This window comes from Cervus canadensis, chromosome 17 (assembly GCF_019320065.1).
Source record: "Cervus canadensis isolate Bull #8, Minnesota chromosome 17, ASM1932006v1, whole genome shotgun sequence".
Lineage (NCBI taxonomy): Eukaryota > Metazoa > Chordata > Mammalia > Artiodactyla > Cervidae > Cervus > Cervus canadensis.
In genome coordinates, this window is record NC_057402.1 from 62,045,152 (window position 1) to 62,065,149 (window position 19,998).

Sequence of the window (19,998 nt, forward strand, 5' to 3'; positions counted from 1 at the left end):
ACGGTCGGCATCAGCACACACGATGCAGGGGTTCTTCCCGCCAAGCTCCAGTGTCACCCTCTTCAGGTTGCTGTGGGAGGCCGCCTCTTTAACCAGCTTCCCAACCTTCAGGATGAAAACCAGACAGGAGAAGCCTCAGACAGAGCTGAAGTGGCGGGACGAGCTGAGCAGGCCCTGGGCCGTGGGGCTGCCCCGTCCATGCCCTGGGCTCTCACCGCGTCTCCTCCTGGACCCGACCGTGACCCAGCTGGAATCCCGGTTCTGAGCGGCTTGCCACAGGGGTGGACCAGAGCCTCGCAGGCCTGGCGGCTCATCCACGGCCACCCACGGCGGGCGGCGGAGCTGACCTCTCCTGCCGCCCACCACCAGCAGCAGCCGGTCTCACCCGAGGGACAGAGGGGCGGCCGCTCTGTGCAGTCCTTTGGTCTGATCTGAGGGGCTCTCTGAGGGCTAGAGAAATGGGGGACCTGACCTGCAGGACGGGAAGGTGCCCATCCTCTGGAAACGCACCCCACGCCGAGGGCCCCGGGGGCAGGGAGAGAAGGCTTCTCCGTGAAGTAACCCTGGTAACTCTGCAAACTGTGCCCATCACCCCATACCACTGGAGGGGGGCTTGGCCCAGCAGTGCCTCGTCCTGGGGCCACCGGCTTAGGACCAGCAGACTCAGAGACCAGGGCGTGCAGGGGCCAGACAGCCCACAGGAGGCGGAGCTGGGCTCCCCAGGACTGAGGGGAGGGTGCCAGCATGAAGCAGGACACTCAGCTGCTGCTCCGGGACAACCCAGAGGGCCCCACGGGCAGCCCCACGGTCCCGAGAGGGCAGCGGGGGCAGGGACGCTCCCCCGGTAAGGGAGAAGACGGAAGACCTGGGAGCCACTGCGGGGAGCCCCGCTCTGCCCCACCCCTCATCCCCCACCCCTCATCCCCACTGCGGGGGGCCCTCTCTGTCCCACCCCCCATCCCCCACCCCTCATCCCCACTGTGGAGGGCCCCTGCCTCTCTGCCCCGATCCCTCATCCCCACTGCAGGGGGCCTTCTCTGCCCCCACCCCTCATCCCCCACCCCTCATCCCCACTGTGGGGACCCCTCTCTGCCCCCACCCCTCATCCCCCACCCCTCATCCCCACTGCGGGGGCCCCTCTCTGCCCCACCCCTCATCCCCACTGTGGGGACCCCTCTCTGCCCCCACCCCTCATCCCCCACTGCGGGGACCCCTCTCTGCCCCACCCCTCATCCCCACTGTGGGGGGCCCTCTCTGCCCCACCCCTCATGCCCCGTCTTCAGGGTCCTGTCCACCAGCCACAGAAGAGGGGCTGGGGGCCCCCTCTGGACAAAACTAGGAGAGATAGGAACACTTATTGCCTGGGAGATTTTATCCATCTATTTTTTAAGTACAGAAGTGCTTTCTCATTAGTGCTTTCTCATTAGAAATAATTCCACATATAGATACATATAAATTAAAGGGGAAAGATTTTATCTCCCCTCACCTGTTAATGCCCCAGGACTTACCGAGGAGGCCACAGTGAGAATTTCTTGGGAGTCTTTCCACGCAATTTCTATTTATCTACACACACTCTTTTACTAATGGTGTACATACACACACATATCTAGTAGTGTTAGTCACTCAGTCGTGTCTGACTCTTTGTGACCCCGTGGACTGTAGCCTCACCAGGCTCCTCGGTCCACAGAATTCTCCAGGCAAGAATACTGGAGTGGGTTGCTGTTTCCTTCTCCAAAACATATATACATATATATATGTGGTATATACTTTCCTGCAGTTTACTATTTGTGTGTGTGCTTCAGCCCAGCTTCTCTTATTGTAATGGCTGTAAACGTCATATAGGATAGATACAATACAATGGAAAGTATGTCCTCAAATGCTCGTGAAAATAGTAATTGCTAAGCAGCTACTTCAAAATGGAATTTCTGAATCAAAAGTTGATACTTTCAAATGTGTGATCGGTACTACAATATTGCCAGTCACCCTAGGCTTGTTTTTTTTTTAACCTTAATTATGCTGTTTATCCTATGGCTATTTCACATTTTTATCTTATCTAACAGTATTTTATTCTGAGGCATCTGAACAAATAAATTAGATATTTATTTAGTTTGGAAACTGGACCAGTAACTTTTTTTTTTTTTTTTACTATTGCTATGTACCAAAGTGGGGTCAGATTTAGCACAGGGATGCATCACAGTTTAGCCTCTAAAGGAAAAATTCCCAGCGACAGTTGCTGGCCCCCACGGCCAGTAAGGAGAGTTACCTCTGTGGACCCAGTGAAGGCTATCTTGTTGATCTGAGGGTGAGAAGAAATCGCTGCTCCCACTGTGGGCCCAAATCCCGGCACGATGTTCACCACGCCCGGAGGGAATCCCACCTGGGAGGAAATCGAGGCGGTGGTCAGAGGAGGAGGCTGGGAGAGCCACGGCTGGGTGAGGCCCCTGAGCAGAGTGGCAGCCTCCCCTGGAAGCTTGGGCCTGGGTCCGACAACCTCTCCAGGACCAGACCCAGTCAGCCAGTGAGTGGGTGGGACGGGGTAAGGCCTATACCCCTCTTCCAAGTGGCCTGCCTACCCCAAAGGGCTTCTGAACAAAATGGCAGCGGCCCTTTGTAACAGAGCACCATTCTGTGTGTGTCTGCATGGATCTGTGTGTGTGTGTGTGTGTGTGTGTGTGTGTGAGAGAGAGAGAGTCTGTATGGATCTCTCTCTGTGTGTCTGTGTCTGTCTGTGTGTTGAGGGAGCAGGGACACCTTGGTCACAGCCCCTAGGCTCAGAGGCATCTGCAAAATACACTTCCTGGGCTTCAACTTACGTTTTTAAAATCTGTCCTATTAATGTTCCAAATGGCAGTATGGTCTCACTCCCTCAAAGTCCCTGACTGTTAACCCTGGGTCACTCTGAGAGCTAGCACATCCTGAAGGTGGGGAGCAATGTTTCATTCACGTGGTGCTCTGTACATGCTAGGTGATTTTTATTAACCAAGAGCAGCACAAATGAGCTGGGGGTGAGGAACGCTCTTCCACTGGGGGATGCCATTCTCTTTGTTATTAATAAAACACGTTAATTCAGAAATGCAAGATTTTAGGACATGGAGCTCCAGTCTTCAGTTTTCCTAAACACTTTTTAAAACAACTGTGACTTTAGAATCTGTAAGTCTAATTATATGATGCCATCAGGTCCCACACCACCGGTCAGAGGAGAGTGGAAAACCGGTGAGTTGCTGGCTCTGCTGCCCTACATCTAAACAGTAAATGTTTCGCTTCCCGGTAGTGTTGGCCTGGCTAAGAGGCGAAATGAATAGACCTTTCCTCCCATCCCTCTTCCTGTTTCTTTAAAAAAAAATCTTTGCAGCATACACGCTGGGGACAGAATGACTGAAATACATCACCAGGTGTGTCTGGAAGGAGGTGGCTCTTTGGGTGGCTCGTCTCCCCAAGTGGAGGCTGCCAGGGAGAGGACAGGCGTCCGAGAGCCAGGAATGCGGAGGAGGCTGGGGCTCACAGCAGACCCTCCGGGAGAACTGGTGGGGTCACAGCTCCAGGAGAAGGACGGACACCGCACAGACTGGGTCTGGAGAAGTCACCTCTCAAGCGACCCCCTTGTAAATTCTCTAGACAAAACATTTGGCCTGAGACCACAGGTTTGAGCTCGTCATCAGAATAAACACTCTCATTAGGATCAGCGGGAGGAATGGAGTCCGTTCTAGTTCAGTGGCCACAAGCAGGAGCGGGGAGGAGCAGCTGCCAAGTGAAACCAGGAGGCATTCCTGTCCCACTCAGCCGGGAGCCGGCGGGCGCTGGCACGCATGGCCCAACTCTGCAGGGCAGGCTCGTCTCTGGCGGCGGCCCGGCTCCCGGGAGTGGGAACATTCCTGATAACACAGAGCATTTTCTCCTGGGACGTCTCACCTCTTTGATCAGAGAGCCCAGGTAGAGCGCGGTGAGGGGGGTCTGCTCCGCCGGCTTCAAGACCACAGTGTTCCCGCAGCAGAGAGCTGGAGCCAGCTTCCACACCAGCATCAGCAGAGGGAAGTTCCACTGCAGCAGAACACAGAGGGGTTGGGGGCCCCAGGGCTGCCCACGACGCCGTCCCCAAGGCCCAGGGATGCCTGCGTGGAGCACTTGCTCTGCATGGTTTAGATGTGGGGTGTGCAACCATCTGGGGCTTCCTTGCTGGCTCAGGGGTAAAGAACCTATCTGTAGTACGAGAGCCCTGGGTTTGATCCCTGGGTCAGGAAGAGTCCCCCAGAGGAGGGAATGGCTACCCACTCCAGTATTCTTGCCTAGAGAGTGCCATGGGCAGAGGAGCTGGCAGGGTCCTCGTATAGTCCATGGGGTCGCACAGATCAGACATGAATGAAGCAACTAAGCAGGAGCAACAGGAGCATGCAATGATCAGAACTGCATTCCTGCCCAGCATCTCCTGAACTGCATCCTAGGAGATGCTAATAGGTGGTCACTGCAAAGAGGATACTGCTCTAGGTGTGCTACCATCTCCTCCTGCAGGTTAACAATGCCATCAGCAAGTTAGTATCTGGGAAAAACCCAAAGGAACGAGGCCTGCCTCTCCTCAACTCAGATGCCACCCTATCTCTCTTCCTACAGAGCACATACTGACCCCTGCCCGATGGGTGTTTGGTGACATTTATTTTGGAAAACACTTTCTTGTCCTCCTTTCACCACAGAGGCAGGGACACCAAAGTCTCTCTGGTATCAGGCCCGAGAAGCACCCTCGCCCACTAGACGTCCACTGTGAGCCTGGTGCAGTTCCAAATGCTGAACTCATCTGATCCCGACACACCTGTGCGGGGGCAGTCACACTGCCACTCCCCTCGACAGAAGAGGGGACGCGGCGCAGAGGGTGAGCTCACTGGACCAAGGTCACAACTGTCAGACGAAGGCCAGATTCACAGCCAGGCTCGTTTCCTCACCGCACTGTTGCCTAAGCGTCACCTTTGGTGAGACGAGGTGAAACCGAGTATCTCCAAGAGCGTGGCGAGATTGATTCTAACCAGCCCTCATCCCTGTGCCCAATCCCCCCATTTGGCCCCTTAGGCACCAAGGATGCCTCTCCCCTGGCAAGGCTGATGAACGGCCAGCTGGATTTCTCCCCCAGCTCTGTCTGAAATTCCTACCACTATACACCAACCAGAACACCCCAGGTCCCAGGGGCCCGTGAGGTTGGCTGATGACAGCAGGCACCGCCCCGCTGGTCCCCAGGGTCTGCTCGTCTTCAAGACCCCCACTCCTGAGCACACAGATGCCATCAGCTCCCCCCCTCCAGAAAAGCAAACCTGCACCTTCTTCTGGCCTCTGCCTCTCCTCCCGGCTCCCTTCTCTCTCACTGCAGCTCTGGAAGGCCCAAGCCCACATGCCCAGCTCCCTTTCCATTGGCCCCCAGCTACATTGAAGATGCCGCCAGCACCTCTCTTGGGGAGCACATCTAACAGTATGTGTCTCTGTCATTTTGAATTTCCAGGTAGGAGATGACCCCATATACTGCAGTCTCTTTCTGAAAATGTGTCCCTGGGGGGCCCCTGACCCTGGCTGTTCATTCCTTAGTAGTCCATGGGACTCCCCTGGGCCCTCTTCTCTTCTCACTCGACATCCATCTTTAGGGGACCCCCTCCCAACTTGATGGACAAGAGCACCTCTGGTTGGACCAATGACTGGCTCTCAAAACTGACTGCTGAAGCATCATCCCTTCCTTACCCCCCGGAGAGCGCTTCTCCAAGCCTCTCCACGCTGCTGACTGCCTCCAAAGCTGCTGCAGCGGCCTGGGCCTTCCTCCCACAGACAGCAGCATCACGGCAAGCCTGGCACCTGCCAGGCTCTCCCCTATCCCGAGAGTGAAGTCCTGGGCCCTGGGCAGCATGGCGTGCTAGACGCTGGGCCGCACCACCGGCTGGGTGCGCCTCCTTATTCTCGCTTTGTCCCTGCCTAAGCCCCCACCTCGCCAGCTATCCCGCTGCTGCCTCCAAGTAGCCAGACACTTCTCCACCCTTCTGCAGGCCATTCCTATGCTCAGAAACCCGTTTGTCCTGGGGAACAACTCTTTCCTATCCTTCAAGGCCCAGTTGAGAGCCTACTGCCCAAAGGGAGCTGACCATTCCTGACCCCTCTGGTTGGAGTCCATGTGTCTTCTGCTGCATTCCTGGAATTGGCCCCTTGAGAGCAGGAATGGGGTTGGATCCATCTCGGCCCCCAAGCATCAAGGACCATGCCACACTGCAATGCTCCGTTAGTGCCGTGCAGTCAAAGCAAAACCCATTAGAGACCGGTTCCAAAGACCGCAGTGCAGTGGAGTGGGATCTACAGATCTAGCGAGAAAAGCTGGCACACTCACAGGAGTGATGGCCCCGCACACACCAACGGGCTCGTGCCTGGTGAAACACACGACATTGTCATCTGGAAGAGAGATTAAACAGAGAAGACATGCTCTCGTGAAACTAGCTTAGGAATCCTAAGTAGTTAAAAAGACAAGAAAGAAACCCAGACGCCCACCAAATCCTCAACTCTAAGTTCTATCTGTTTCATAAAAAAGTGATTTTTAACTCAATTTCAAAAGCAAAATTCTTTAGAGGAGGAATTGGCACAGTGCCGTTTCTTTTGCCAGGCGGCGTGGGGAGGATGCTCTGGAGAGAAACCAGAGGGAGCTCTGGAGAGGCTGCTTGAAGGAGAAAGAAGACATGGCCCCCAAGAATGCCCGGACGCAGCCGGGAGTCCTGAGCTGGCTCACCTGTGGGGATGGTCCTGCCTTGTATTTTGTCTGCCCACCCAGCAAAGTATCGAAGGGTTTTGATACAGCCTTCCAGGTCGATGAAAAAGGCGTGAAGGAACGGCTTCCCTGTGTCCATCGTTTCCAGGGTCTGCAATCATAAGAGGACATGTTTTTAAGACATGGTTTTCCGTTTCACCATCCGATTGGTAAAGACATGGCAGCGGGGGAGAGCAGGGTCCTGGAGTGCAGCCTTCAGGACCTCCCAGCCACGCCAGTCTGGGAAAGCAAGACAGCACGTTCAAGATGAGACCTGTCCCAGGCTGTCGAGGACTGCTTTCCTTTCAAAACACCTCAGCCTGGGGGATCGGCCAGAGCATGGCCACGGGTCGCACGAAGGACGGCACGCGGCTGGTCTGGCGCCTCTCTGGGAGGGAACAAATACGCTCTAGCACAGCCTTCTGTTGTCCTTCGGGAGCGCCATTGGCCACGTGAGTCCGCGCGCTCCAGGAAGCTCGCAGAAGGTGTGCCGGCTTCAGGTTGGCTGGGAAGGGGGCTAGGTCCTCTAACAAAGGAGAAGGGGCGCCGGGTTCTCTCTTCTCGGCCTTGTGGAGCAGCACAGCTGTGCAAAGGGTCGACAAGCAGCACAGAGGCGCGACTCCGCCAGTCCTGCGCGGGGCTGCCCCTCTGTGCTGCGGGCTGGGAGGTGAGCAGGCTCGCCCTGGGTGGTGAGGGGTGACTGCTCCCCAGGTGCGCACGCAGTCACTCAATGGTACTGATTCTTTTCTGTTTCCAACCAGGCTGAAGAGAACTCCTGTGTCCCTCAGACAAGCGGCCCCAGTTGAGCCCAGGGCTGCAGCCGCACCTCATCATCTGTGGCTGCAGGAAGTGGCCACCCTGACACAGAGCCCAGGGCAGGATTCTGGTCGGCAGGTCACTGGGGCGAGGTGCCAGTTTACAAAAAGAGAGAGGGGCACCTCCCGTGCGCAGGCGCAGACGCCTCGTCTCTGAGACGGACGGTTCTGCTCCCACTTCAAGGTGCAGACGCCAAGGCTAACAGAGCCCAGGACCCGTTTGTGTTATCAGGAGGTTAGGTGGGTGGCCAGCACTGAATCTGGGGCTTCTGACTTCCATCAGGGCAGTGATGCTCTTCAGGCTACTGCCCTGGACTTTTGCACCTGGAAAGCATGTAGGATGGCCAAGTGAGTGGCTGGGGCCACTTTATCTTCGCTTCAGGAATGAACCAAGCATTCTCCGAACAGGAGGCAACCCTTTCTTAGATGAGCGGCCGTGGCACACCCCTAAATTTCATCCTGCCTCAGTTCCCTCATCTGTAAAACAACACTAATAATGGTATCTACCTTACAGGAGTACTGTGTGGGTTAGAGGGGTCCCATACATAAAGCACTAACAGCAGCGTCTACCCGTGGTACCCGTCACATCCACTGTTCAAATGATGATAAAAAGAGCTGTGACAATTGTCATCATTTTCCCTTTTGGGGCCAGACAGGTGGCTGGCAATCCTCATCTGGGGACAGTGAGGAGACAGGAGTGTGTGTTGCTAGAGATGACAGGGCTGGTCTGCATCTGGGGTGTGTCTCAGCCCTGGTGGAAGCTGCTCAGGGACCCAGTCAGGTCAATGTGACAGCCAGTACACTGTACCTTTGGCTCCTATTGATTTACATTCCAAGTTGGAACTTTTCTTTTCCCAGGGGGAACTGTCAACAATTGTAAATAATGCCAAATTCTCCAGGGCCCAGCTGCTCCACACAGCATCTGGTCATCTATCAGCAGAACCTGGAGCTTACTCTTGGCCCTTTTCTGGGATGGGAAAAAAGGCAAGGGCTGGGCAGAGCTTTGAGGGGACACACGGGGCCTGAGCCACTGCCCAGCTCCAGTGCTGGCTCACCCTCTGGCTGGGTAAACTAGGACAGATGACCTAACCTCTCTGGGCCACAGGATTCTTATCTTTGAAACAGGATGATAAACATTACAGATCAAGTGCCTGCAACAAGCCTGGGACAGAGTGAGTATTCAACAAGCACTGACTATTCTTATTACTAACTTAGTCATGTTTGCTTACTCTCATGATAACAGGAATTTGCCAGGTTGGTGTCATGGCATCTTTCCAAGCAAAACTGGGTCATGATAACTTTAGAAAGGAAGCTCTTTAAAAGAAAAAATCAAAAATCAAAAACGATTTTCAGGTGATTACACAGACATGAAGCTGAGAGATCAAGAGTTAGCTAGTCGCTGGGACTTTTCAACAATTATCGTGGCTGGACCATGAGAGAACCATAGCTGCTTCTAAATTTCTTTTTAACATTTTAGGAGAAACATATACCTTTTGAGAAAGCAACACATGAGAACCCTTAAATACTAAAGAATGAAGGGAAAGTGCAGTGGGGATGTGCCCATGATGCCCTAGTGCTGAGGCTTTAAATGAAGAGCTCTGAAGTGGGGCTCTGCTTGAGACGAGAGCAAACAATGACAGCTCCTTTTTGGAGGCTCCTGAGATGAGCATCTGAACATCAGAGCCTGGGTCCAGGTGCCGCGGTGAGGAAGAAAGCACAGGGGCCGCTGGATCTGCCCACGGTCTCCAAACACTGAACACGAAGTATTCAGGCCCAGCTCCGTCAGCCACCAAGCTGGCAAGGGAACATGACGGAAGAGGCATTTTTGCAGGAGAAGGCAGGAAAACCCTCTCAAGGGCGTGCTTTCCCTTGATGTGGTCTGGGTTCTAAAAACTGTATTTGCCGGTCACCCTCTTGCCCTTTCCACGATGCGGTGAAGAGCTGGACCTTACTTCTCGTGGGCAGTGAGTCTCAATGGCAGAGGCACCCTGCTCCACGTGTACTCACAGCAGTCTTCCAGGACAGCCAAGAGGGCTGAAGGTGAAGGGGGGGGTGCCTTGCAGCCACCATGCCCCAAGATGATACTGACACTTAAGGACAGGGAGGGGAGGGTACCAGGCATATCCTCTCCCGCCTGCTCTGAGTCCTCACGGACATTGCAGACAGATGAGCTCATGCTAAGGGAAAACAGAAATGTTTTTGAAGAAGCCAGTTTGGCAGCTTGAGAGTTGAGACTGGCTTTTGCTGCAGGAAGAACCAGAGGCTCTGTGGAGAGAGACACTGACCCTGGCGGGATCTCTCCCTGCCCCCCACCCCCCCACCCACCCCCCCCCCACCCCGCCACTGCAGGCTGGCCAGCTGGGGCAGAGGAAGGAAGTTGCAGGTCTCTCCGTGTGTGTGGACGCACCCGCAGGGCAACACACCCCAGAGCAGCACCCGAAATGGAGTTTCTCCAGCCTCCATCCATGACACACACGCAGGGCCAAGGGAATCTCAGCATCCTTGCTGGCGCTGACCTCCACGCGGGTATCCACCTGACCACTCATTCCCAACATCAAATCAAGACAGGAAAGAACCGTCTTTCCAAATCAGAGGCCAAAAAGGAGGTTTCCTTTTCTACTAACTGGGCCTCCAGTTCTGGGACAAGTGTTACACGGGAGTCTAAGCTATGAGAGTTGTGCATGCGGGCGGGAAAGGAGAGGGTGCCAGGGCCCCAGGATCTCCTTCAATCAATCACCCACCACAAGAACAAAGGAAGGGCTGAGAATCCCAGTAAATTCTGCACTGCTGCTACTGCTAAGTCACTTCAGTCGTGTCCGACTCTGTGCGACCCCACAGACCACAGCCCACCAGGATCCTCCATCCCTGGGATTCTCCAGGCAAGAACACTGGAGTGGGTTGCCATTACCTTCTCCAATGCATGCATGCATGCTAAGTCGCTTCAGTCGTGTCTGACTCTGTGCGACCCTATGGACAGCAGCCCACCAGGCTCCTCTGTCCACGGGATTCTCTAGGCAAGAATACTGGAGTGGGTTGCCAAAATTCTTCTCCAAAATTCTGCACTTGCAACTCCTAAATGTCTTCACAGCCCATCTCATGATAGCAGCCCAGGGGACTGCAAAGGATTTTAAGTGGATCATTCTCACAACACTCAGATATCATTAATAGTGATATTCTCTGTGAAGAGACATACATACGCTCAGGGAGGCTGAGCAACTTATCCAAAGTCACACAGCTGATAAGCGGCAGAGCTGGAGTTCGAACCTAGGTCTTTTACACTCTGAAGTTTCCTGTAGCTAAGTTATCCCACCCTCACCATCCCTCCACACACACTCACCACTACCCATTTCAAGGGTGAGGTGGGTGAGTTTTAAGCTACATATGGACACTTTTTCTGTGTTAAGGGGTGGCATTTATTTTAATAAGTATTAGAAAAACCACACCAGCACGTTACACCTGTAATTTCATGGACATTGTCCCTTAGGATGAGGTTAAATTTCAGTTTGGAAAGGAGTTGATATAAGAAAACTAGTTAAGCTCCTAAGTATGCAGGTAGTACCAAGGTACGGCCTAGCCCGGCTGTCTGTGAGCATCTGGGAGCCACTAGAAGCCGAACTTCCTCAGGCAGAGAAGACAGCGGCAGGGGCAAAAGTCTGACTTCAGAAGGGGCAAAAGTCTGACTTCAGAACGGATCGTCTGAGTCCGGGGGTGCGGACGCCGGCCCGGGGCTGGAGAGCCGCGCCTCAAAAGACAGCGCAGCCCAACCCCTCCCTACCCGCACCCAGGTCCTATCTCTTGCGCGGGAAGGGGCGGCCCCGGGGGCCAGCGGGCCACGACCCCTCCCCGCGGCGCGTCCCGGGTGCTCACCGCCAGGACGGCGCGGTCCTCCCCACCGGGAAGGGGCAGGCTCGGGGGAGGGGGCAGCGGCCACGCCCCCTCCCCGCAGCTCGTCCCGGGTGCTCACCGCCAGGACGGCGCGGTCCCTCCCCACCCGGAAGGGGCGGCCCGGGGTGCCAGCGGCCACGCCCCCTCCCCGCGCGGGTCGCGGGTACTCACCGCCAGGATGGCGCGGTCCCTCTCCACCAGGTCCGCCAGCTGCTGCAGCAGCCGGCCACGGCTCGGGGCGTCCAGCCGGCGCCACGGGGAGCCCCTCTGGAAGGCGGCTTGTGCGGCCTCCACCGCCTTGTCCACGTCAGGCTGCAAGGCCAAACAACCGAGAGAGCGTGTCACCTTTCGCGGAGGACTCGGCTGTCCAGGAACTGCAGAGTCCGGCCTCCATCCCGGCACAGGGGACGGAGGTGGGCGGGCAGCTCAGAGCAGTCGCCAGGTTTCCAATTACTTCAATGGTCAGGGACTTCTAAGGGATTTTGTTTTTTCTTTAAGTCTTTCAAGTTTTCTACAAGTGTCAAGGATTAACTTTCCTTCTGATTGTACAAAGTATCTGAAATAGTCATAAGACCACTGACTGTAATTATTTTCTTTGCTGACCTACGTAGGAAAAGAGCATCTACTTGCTACCTAAGTTTGGACACAAACACACTCCCACAGCTCATCAATGAGGTGGGAAATATCTGTCTTGGCACTTTACTCCAGCTGAGAACCACACGCGGTCCAAGAACGGGGGCAAGAATCCTCCTCCGGATCTCAGAACTGACCATATTGAAAAAGTCCATATCAGGGACTTCTCCCTTTAGTCTCACTTCTCCTGTCCCCTGGGGCTTCCCTGGTGGCTCTGCCCAAAATTCAGGAGATGCGATTTCAATCCCTGGGTTGGAAAGATCCCCTGGAAAAGGCAATAGTAACCCACTCTAGTATTCTTGCCTGGAAATCCCATGGACTGAGGAGCATGGGTCACAAAAGAGCTGGACGTGATTCAGCAGCTAAACAACACTACCAGCTATCCCCTGGGAGCTGTGATCATTTTATAGACAAAGAACTGGATCTTCTGGGCACTGATAGAAGAATTACAATCAAATCTTCTCTACTAGGAAAGAATGAGAGCTATTTAGAGTAATGTCACCCATTCTTTCAAAATTTTTATTTTTTTTAATATTGCTTGGCCACATCATGTGGCCTGCAAACCTTAGTTCCCCGCTGGGAATTGAACTTGCATTCCCTGCAGTGGAAGCTCAGAGTCCTAGCCACTGGACTGCCAGGGAATTCCCTGACATCCATTCCTATGCTCAAGAAAATGAGGTTTGAGGCTTTGGTGATAATGATCAGGGGCTCACCCCCCAGATCCCTCTGAGCCTCTCTTCCTTAGGGAGATGCAGCCAGCAGTGGACACCCAGCACCAGTCAAGAGGGACACTCCACCCAGATTCTGTTTATCCAAAATGGGCTTGGAGGGGAGTAGAAGGTTTGGCAAGGGAGATATTAGGACTTTGAATTCCTTGTCCCAGGCTCTGGGGTGGAGGCCAGGAATCCTCCAGCTGCAGAGATGGGGAAGCCTCTGACTTCTGCTGCTTGGAATAGTCACTCAGACCATGGGATGAGCCAGAGTCCGCGGCAGGGATCTCACTGCTCCCTGTCCGATGTGTACTACACCTGGGAGACCTGCTCAGCACCGTGTCCCACCCCTGCACCCTGATGTCTTCACACAAGCTCCTCGGTGCCAGTATTATAGACACAGAGCTTTTCATGGGGTGCTGCACACGGGAGGGTCTGAACAAGTGGAAACACAGGGCATGGCACACCGTCACAAAAATCCTGCTGCTAGAATCAAATTCAAGCCTATTTTATACATGTCATTCACACTTACAAAAGCTGTACTTTCAACCTTTTCCCCAGTGACACATATTCAAAAGATATTTTATGGTTTGAAATGTATCAAGGACATATCTAGGAGTCTCTTAGCTTTATATATATATAATATAATTAATATTATATATATATATATAAAATATAGCTTATCACTATAGGGTGATAAGCCGCACTGCACTATCAGATAGGGTTATAGGCTATAGCTTTACACAATCATTTAAATTTATGTTAGAAAAAAAAATCTGGCAATTGCATAACATTATTACTTCTGCATGACTTAGCAAGTCTTTTCTCCTTCAAGTCTTTTTTTTTCAAAGTGTCTCCTGCCAGAATGTTGCATTTGGTGAAACACACCAGCCAGCCGGAAATGCTTTTAGGAAAGATTCTTTAAAGCTGCCAGGTTCAAATCATTGATAAAAACCTTTCCTTTAGCCACGTGATAAGGATGGCTGAAGTCATCCTCACAGATGGAAAAACATCTATCAAAGGAGAAGGACTCTATAGCACAGGGTCCCTAATTGATCCCATTCTGGGCCATGTGTCTACGAAGCAGCTTGCTTAGGTTCAACCTTAGTGTGGGCCAGCTCTGTCTTACAGCTAAGCTGAAGCACTTCCTTATCCTCTAGTGATCTGTAATTGAATTACTGGGCCAGGGGGAGGGCACCCACCTTATCTCCTTCTTCTACTTCACATATTTTCTCTAGAGTTGAAGGGTTATACGTGGCAAACTTTTTTCCACTCTTGGATTCGTTCCATTCATTGTTGATGAATATCTAACCAGGAAAGGAAATTGTAATGCATTAGGCTTAAATCAAAATCATATAATTCCAACATGCTGAGGACCTTAGGTCACATCTTTTCTTTCCCTCCCGCCAACATGCCCATCTGCCGTTTTACAGGTGAGACCTGGAAGGGAGGTGATAGTCACACACCCAACTAGGAGCACACTAAGAATTATCAACAGAATCCAAGTCTCCTGACTTTTAATACATTTCCAGAGAACTACAAATTGTCAAAATAAAACTGAAGTAATTTAGAATTTTTTCTAAAATGTTTTTAGACAATAAGATGGAGTCACAGAAGAATAAAAGAGTTACAAAAAGGGCATGAGTTAAATTTTACACACTCATCAAGTTCAGGGGACGAACACACACACACACACACACACACACACACACACAGTGCCAAGCAATCTGCCTGCCCCTTAAGAGTATGTCAGCAGTGAGCGTTCCCTTCTCCCTCCTTCCTGCAGCAACCCCCAGCTGGATCCGCCAAGGAACTGGATTTATAAAAGGATTTCACTATAACCCTTTAGCCCTCATTAATGCACATCCGTGCCATCTCCCATTCTCTTTAAAATGTCTATTTTCATGTTGGGCTTTAATAAAAGCCAGTGTTGGAATAGCAAGATAAATATCTGGGTTAGGAAATGTTCGGGTTATATTAACATATGTTGCAAATAACTACTTACATCCAGAACTAAAGAATCAACTCACAAAAATCACTTAGTTCTGAGACCCAGTTATCTAGAACAAAGCCAAGAATAGAGACATTTAAAAAAAGACATTATGAACAAACTAAAAAGAATTTCATGGTCTATGCATTGAAATATGTGTACTATTTACTCTTAACTTACCCTAAGTTCTTAAAAAATATTAAAAGAGAGGATTTGGGGGAAAGAACTAGGAACTGAGGTGACAGATACCATACAAATCATTTTCTGACAGAATGGAGGTCCTGGCCATCCAGTGAGAGGCCAGTCTCTGGTTGTACCCTTTAGGGACCACCTCGTGATCAGAGCCCATCATGGCATCAGAGAGATCCCAGTCGTGAACGTGGCTAAAATGCTTTAGAAGCATTTCCATCGAGTAAAATGTCATCAACAATTTCTAAATACAGAACTAGCTCATCAGATTCCATTTCGATTTCTATGTACATGCTAAGTTGCTCAGTCATGTCCGACTCTTTGTGACGCCATGGACTGTAGCCCTCCAGGCTCCTCTCTCCATGGGATTCTCCAAGCAAGAATACTAGAGTGGGTTGCCATGCCCTCCTCCAGCGGATCTTCTCTGACTCAGGGATTGAACCTGAGACTCTTATGTCTCCTACATTAGCAGGTGGATTCTTTACCACTGAGCCACCAGGGAAGCCTCCATATCTATATTCATGTTTATACACATACATTTATATGCATGTCTCTATATCCATTTATTCTATGTATCTATATGCTCATCTTTGATTCACTTCAAGGGAGAACTGCATCACTACAGGGCTAATTTCCATGACTGTGACTACAAGGTTAATTTCCACGACTGTGAATTTCGTTCATTTGGAATACCCAGTTCCCCAGTAAAGACGGGTGAGAGGGTGGCCGATTTATCCAGCATGTGACCTGACTATGTTCTCTTCCTCAGCTGTCCTATAAAAACTCCAAAGCTCACGGGAAAGGAAGACTTCTCTGGGAAGCCACTAGGGCGCTTTTTTGATAACTCTCCCTGGAAAGCAGGGGAATTTGAGAGTGGCGGGGACAAAACACAGAGGGCCAACCCTGGCTGGGCAGGTGAGCAGAGTGTCCCTGCCTCCCCGTGTGCGGTCCAGGCTGACAGTGGCCTTCAACTGTGGGACGTGCCCATCCTGCTTCTGGAAGCTCAGTGCCTTCAACCTGAGGCCAGGCCCCCAGGGAAGCATGTGGGAAAGGCCAGGCTACAATTACAGGCTTATTCTTCCAGCTGAAACCAAATCCGAGAGTTCACTTTTGCCATCCAGCAAGCAATCACTCGGTAACAGTGAGAAATTAATAAGTAGAGCAGAGGGGTTAAGTTAGTGCGGGGAAGAAAGTGCAGCCAGGAAGAGAGGCCCATTTGTCGGAAGATGAAATTTCGTGGGTTAGATAATAGAGACTGTCAGTGAAATCTGCTGATTCTAGGACCTTTCTGATATCAATTCCAAGGGGGAAGGAAAATGAGAAGGTAGTAGAGGAGAATATAAATAAGGGGATAAAAACACATTGCAATGATCAGATGTCTGTTATACTTCAGCTTCAAGCATGTTCCTCCAAAAAAATAATTACTCGGTTGTTTGTGACATTGATCCATAGTCCTTTCTAACCAGCAACTTAAAAAAAATAAAATTCAGGCTGCTTAACTTTACTCATATTTTCCCATCACAATGTTTCTAATTTAGCAAAATTTTTTGCTTTATACTACATTACTAAGCAATCTTGTAAGTGGTTTCTACTGTTGATTTTACTCTGCGCTAAAAGAAAACATAAACACAAATGAGGAAGGGATCGGTGAATGTGGCCTACCAATTATGCTGGCTTTCTTGTTTTGAACCCCAAATCAGGAAAATGGGTCTAAAAAACGTGTTTTCCTTGACTTGTGAACTGGTAAGAAACAAAACTTTCAGAGGAATAAAACTACGTTACACTGAGTGGATGGGATTCACATTTTACTGGAGGAATGGAATGGCATCCTATCCAGACTGAGTTGGAAAACCACAGCCGTGGTTGCAGTCAGGTGCCCCAGAGAGGTGAGGGTAGTGGTTACACAAGAGAGTTCTACAGTCGGCGCTTACAGAACTTCCACTGGACCCCAGCTCTACTCAAAAGCATTGTTTTCAGAAAAGGAGATTTGAGGGAATTTTACTTTTCATAAAAAACAAACATTAAAAACCAGCATTTTATTGAGCCAGCAAATCTTTAAAAAAATTTTCTGCTACTGTAAGAATTGTTAAGGAAAGTCAGGGGCCCTCTGAAGTGAAAAGGGTCTGCTACCCTCTGAGACCTATGTTGGGCTTCTAGGGGACCCTCCCCTCCCCAAAATCACAGAACAGAGCCCAGTGTAAAAACATGCAAACAAACAAAGGCGCTTCATCCTTACAGAGACTGGACTTACCCTGGGATGTGGCCCCCCAAGGCTGGGGCCCAGACCCACCATTTCCTGCATGTCTTCCGTTAGCAAGAAGCACCAGGAGTTGGGTTTGAAAAACGACAGACCGTTACCGCTCACACGCTCCACAGCCAGGAGGGCCTCAACTCTATAGCTCTGTTTCTACATTTCTTTCCTCACAATGGGAGCTGCCTCTGCAGCCAGAGTCTCTGCAAGCATTGCTTGCCTGGGCTCCCACCCTCAGTCACAGCCATCCTGGCACCCCAACCCCACAAGTGCTAGGAGGAGGCCTCTGTGAGGTGGGCCTGGAGCGGGGACAGTGAGGCTCCAGCAGGAAAGAGGGTTCAGGGGCCTGAACCTGAACCTGAACCTGTGGGCTTCCCCAGTCTTCATCACCGGAAGCCGCTAAGGATCTGGCTTTCCAACCCCCTCCATCTCATGCCGTCCCCTGAGCCTTAGTCACAACCCAGTTCTATTCCACTAAAAAGACGGACACCCAGCCGGACAACAAAGACTGATTGGTCACTCTGTGAATGTGCTAAGATCCACCTCTCTAAGTAAGGGCTGCATCTACGCTTGCAAAGGGCTAGAAAGAATTGCAGACAAAGAGGCAACTTTCTATATGTGGCAACATTGCTCTGATAGGACTATAAAAGGTAAAAAGGAACAGGAAAACAATATATATAGTTTTTGGTTTCTATAAAAGAAAAACAAAATGCCACCACCACCTACGACAGGTGACAACCAACAGTGATAGGGGCTAAAAACATTTAGGCACTATTTTCACTGTTCCCGGAATTTGCACTCTGAAGCTGCTCCTGCTTATGAAACTGCATTAAAAATGGTCTCCATCGGATTGTCTCCGTTGATTACAGAGCCCTCTGGAAACAGTTACTTTTAATGTCATGTGATCAGAGGTCCAGCCGACCATACGTGCCAAGAGATCAAAATCTGAAGGCCACACATAGTGGCCTGCAACTTTCTCTGCTTGATTAAAACTATTTGAGACACATAATTGCTACTTTTGAAAGCAAATTGATGGAGGAATTTTCTAAGTGCTGTGTCAGCTGAAGTCGGGGTGGCGGGTGGTAGCAATGGATAAGACGCATAAATAACAGGAGATAAACTTGAGGAAAGTGAAGCCCACCGTGACTTTTGGCCTGCGTCCCTGAAATGCCCCCAGACCCAGTCCAGTAGCTTCCAAACAGCCTCGAGGCGTCCCTGTACTGTAGAGGACTAGCTCCGCGCTGGGCGCGGGGCCGCCAACTGTGCCCAGCTCAGGCCTCGCCATCTTCCTCTCTGCCCCAAGCAGGTGATCCCGCCGCTTCGCGGTGCTCCAGCCTGCCCGCCCCGCGGCGCAGAAAGGACCGCGAGCTGCGGGACTCCGCGACATGATGGAGCCCTGCAACCCGCGGCCTCCCAGGCCCAGATCCGAGACCCTGATCTGCCAAGACCAGGGTCTTGGGGCTCCGGACACCTTCCCGCTAGCCCTGGCTCCGCTGGTAAGCTGGGAAGAGCTGAGCTAAGCACAGGAGGTGCCCTTCTCTCCGCTTGCTCCCGCTGACGTTTCCGGACGCTTCCCAGGGCAGCCTGACCTCGCAGAGCGGCTCTCAGCGTTTTCAGGCACCCTCTGATCACCCGGAAGCCCGACCCCTTCAGCCCCGGAGACCTCGCCTCAGGGTCTGCGGGGAGACCACCGCGCCGGTCCCCGCGGCCCACCGCTCGCCTTCAAAACGGGCCTGCAAGGGCACGTCGGGGCCGCAGCGGCCGCAGCCTGGCACCGCGCGGCCGCTGCAGAGCCTCCCTCGCCCGGGTTCTGCGCCGGAGAGTCCGTCTGGGGGTGCTGATCTCGGGGTCCCTTTCGGGGTGCGCGGCGGACGCGGGTGGGACGCGGGCTTCCGCCCGGGATGTCCAAAGCTGAACGCGGCTTCAGGAGGGCCGGGCCCGGCGCAGAGGCTCGGGTCCCAGAAGCGCCGGGCGGACTCCGCCGCCCCAGGCCCCCGCACGCTCCGAGCGCAGCGGCGGGGCTCCCGGCCTGCGGGCCCCTCGTCCACGCCCCCGGCCCGGCCGGGCAGCCCAGCGCAGAGCCAGGCTGCCGTCGGGTGGGACGCGGGCCCGTCTCACCTTGGTGAACTGGACCTCCAGGTTGCGGACGGGGCGCGGCAGGGCGGGCGCCTTCCTGTCCGGCTGCCCGTTCTCCACAGCCCCGTTGGTGTTGGCCATGGCTCCTCGGCGCTCCCCGGCCCGCGGCGCCCGAGTCCTCGGCGCCTGCTCCGGCCTGGGCGGTGCGCAGCCTGCTCGCAGGGTGACAGCTCCGCGCTGCTTTATGGAGCGCCCCACGCCTCCCGCCCGAGGGGGTTGTCTAATTGGCTGCAGGACGGGAGGAAGGGCGGGCGGGCGGGCGGGGAGGGGGCCGGCCCGCCTCACCCCACCCCGCCAGCCGCCCCTGCGGGAGCCCGGCCACCCCCGGCCCGGCCACCGCGCCGCGCGCTCCCCGCCCCGGAGGCCGCCCTTGGAGGAGCGCCCCGGAGCTCCGCCGGGCCCCGGAAGTCCCGGGACGGGGAGCGGGGGCTCGGGCCGCGGCCCCGGCGGCCTCGCCGAGGTTCAGCGAGTCCGTCCGTGGCACCTGCCGCCCCCGGCCGGCCGCCGCTCGGCGCTCCGCTCGCGCCTCGGGAGGGCGCGCCCTCCGGCCGGCCCGCTGGGGGCCTCACCCCGCGCCCCGCGTCGGGGACCCAGCGCGGCGGCCCCGCGCCGTCGCCCACGTGCCTCGGCCT

The 19,998-nt window shown here is 53.3% G+C and overlaps 1 protein-coding gene across 1 annotated transcript in view; it reads right to left on the minus strand.

Annotated features, from left to right (window-relative positions):
- ALDH1A3 (aldehyde dehydrogenase 1 family member A3) overlaps positions 1-19,596 on the minus strand; it is a 38,471-nt gene extending 18,875 nt beyond the window's left edge. The window contains exons 1-8 of the mRNA XM_043490269.1: positions 19,349-19,596; positions 14,003-14,107; positions 11,629-11,769; positions 6,740-6,869; positions 6,347-6,408; positions 3,910-4,038; positions 2,264-2,377; positions 3-105 (exon numbers count right to left, since the gene is read on the minus strand). Of these exons, the coding sequence (XP_043346204.1) occupies positions 3-105; positions 2,264-2,377; positions 3,910-4,038; positions 6,347-6,408; positions 6,740-6,869; positions 11,629-11,769; positions 14,003-14,107; positions 19,349-19,447 (883 nt within the window). The 5' untranslated portion in view covers positions 19,448-19,596. The remainder of the gene's footprint in view (positions 1-2; positions 106-2,263; positions 2,378-3,909; positions 4,039-6,346; positions 6,409-6,739; positions 6,870-11,628; positions 11,770-14,002; positions 14,108-19,348) is intronic.
- Between the last annotated feature and the right edge of the window lie 402 nt (positions 19,597-19,998).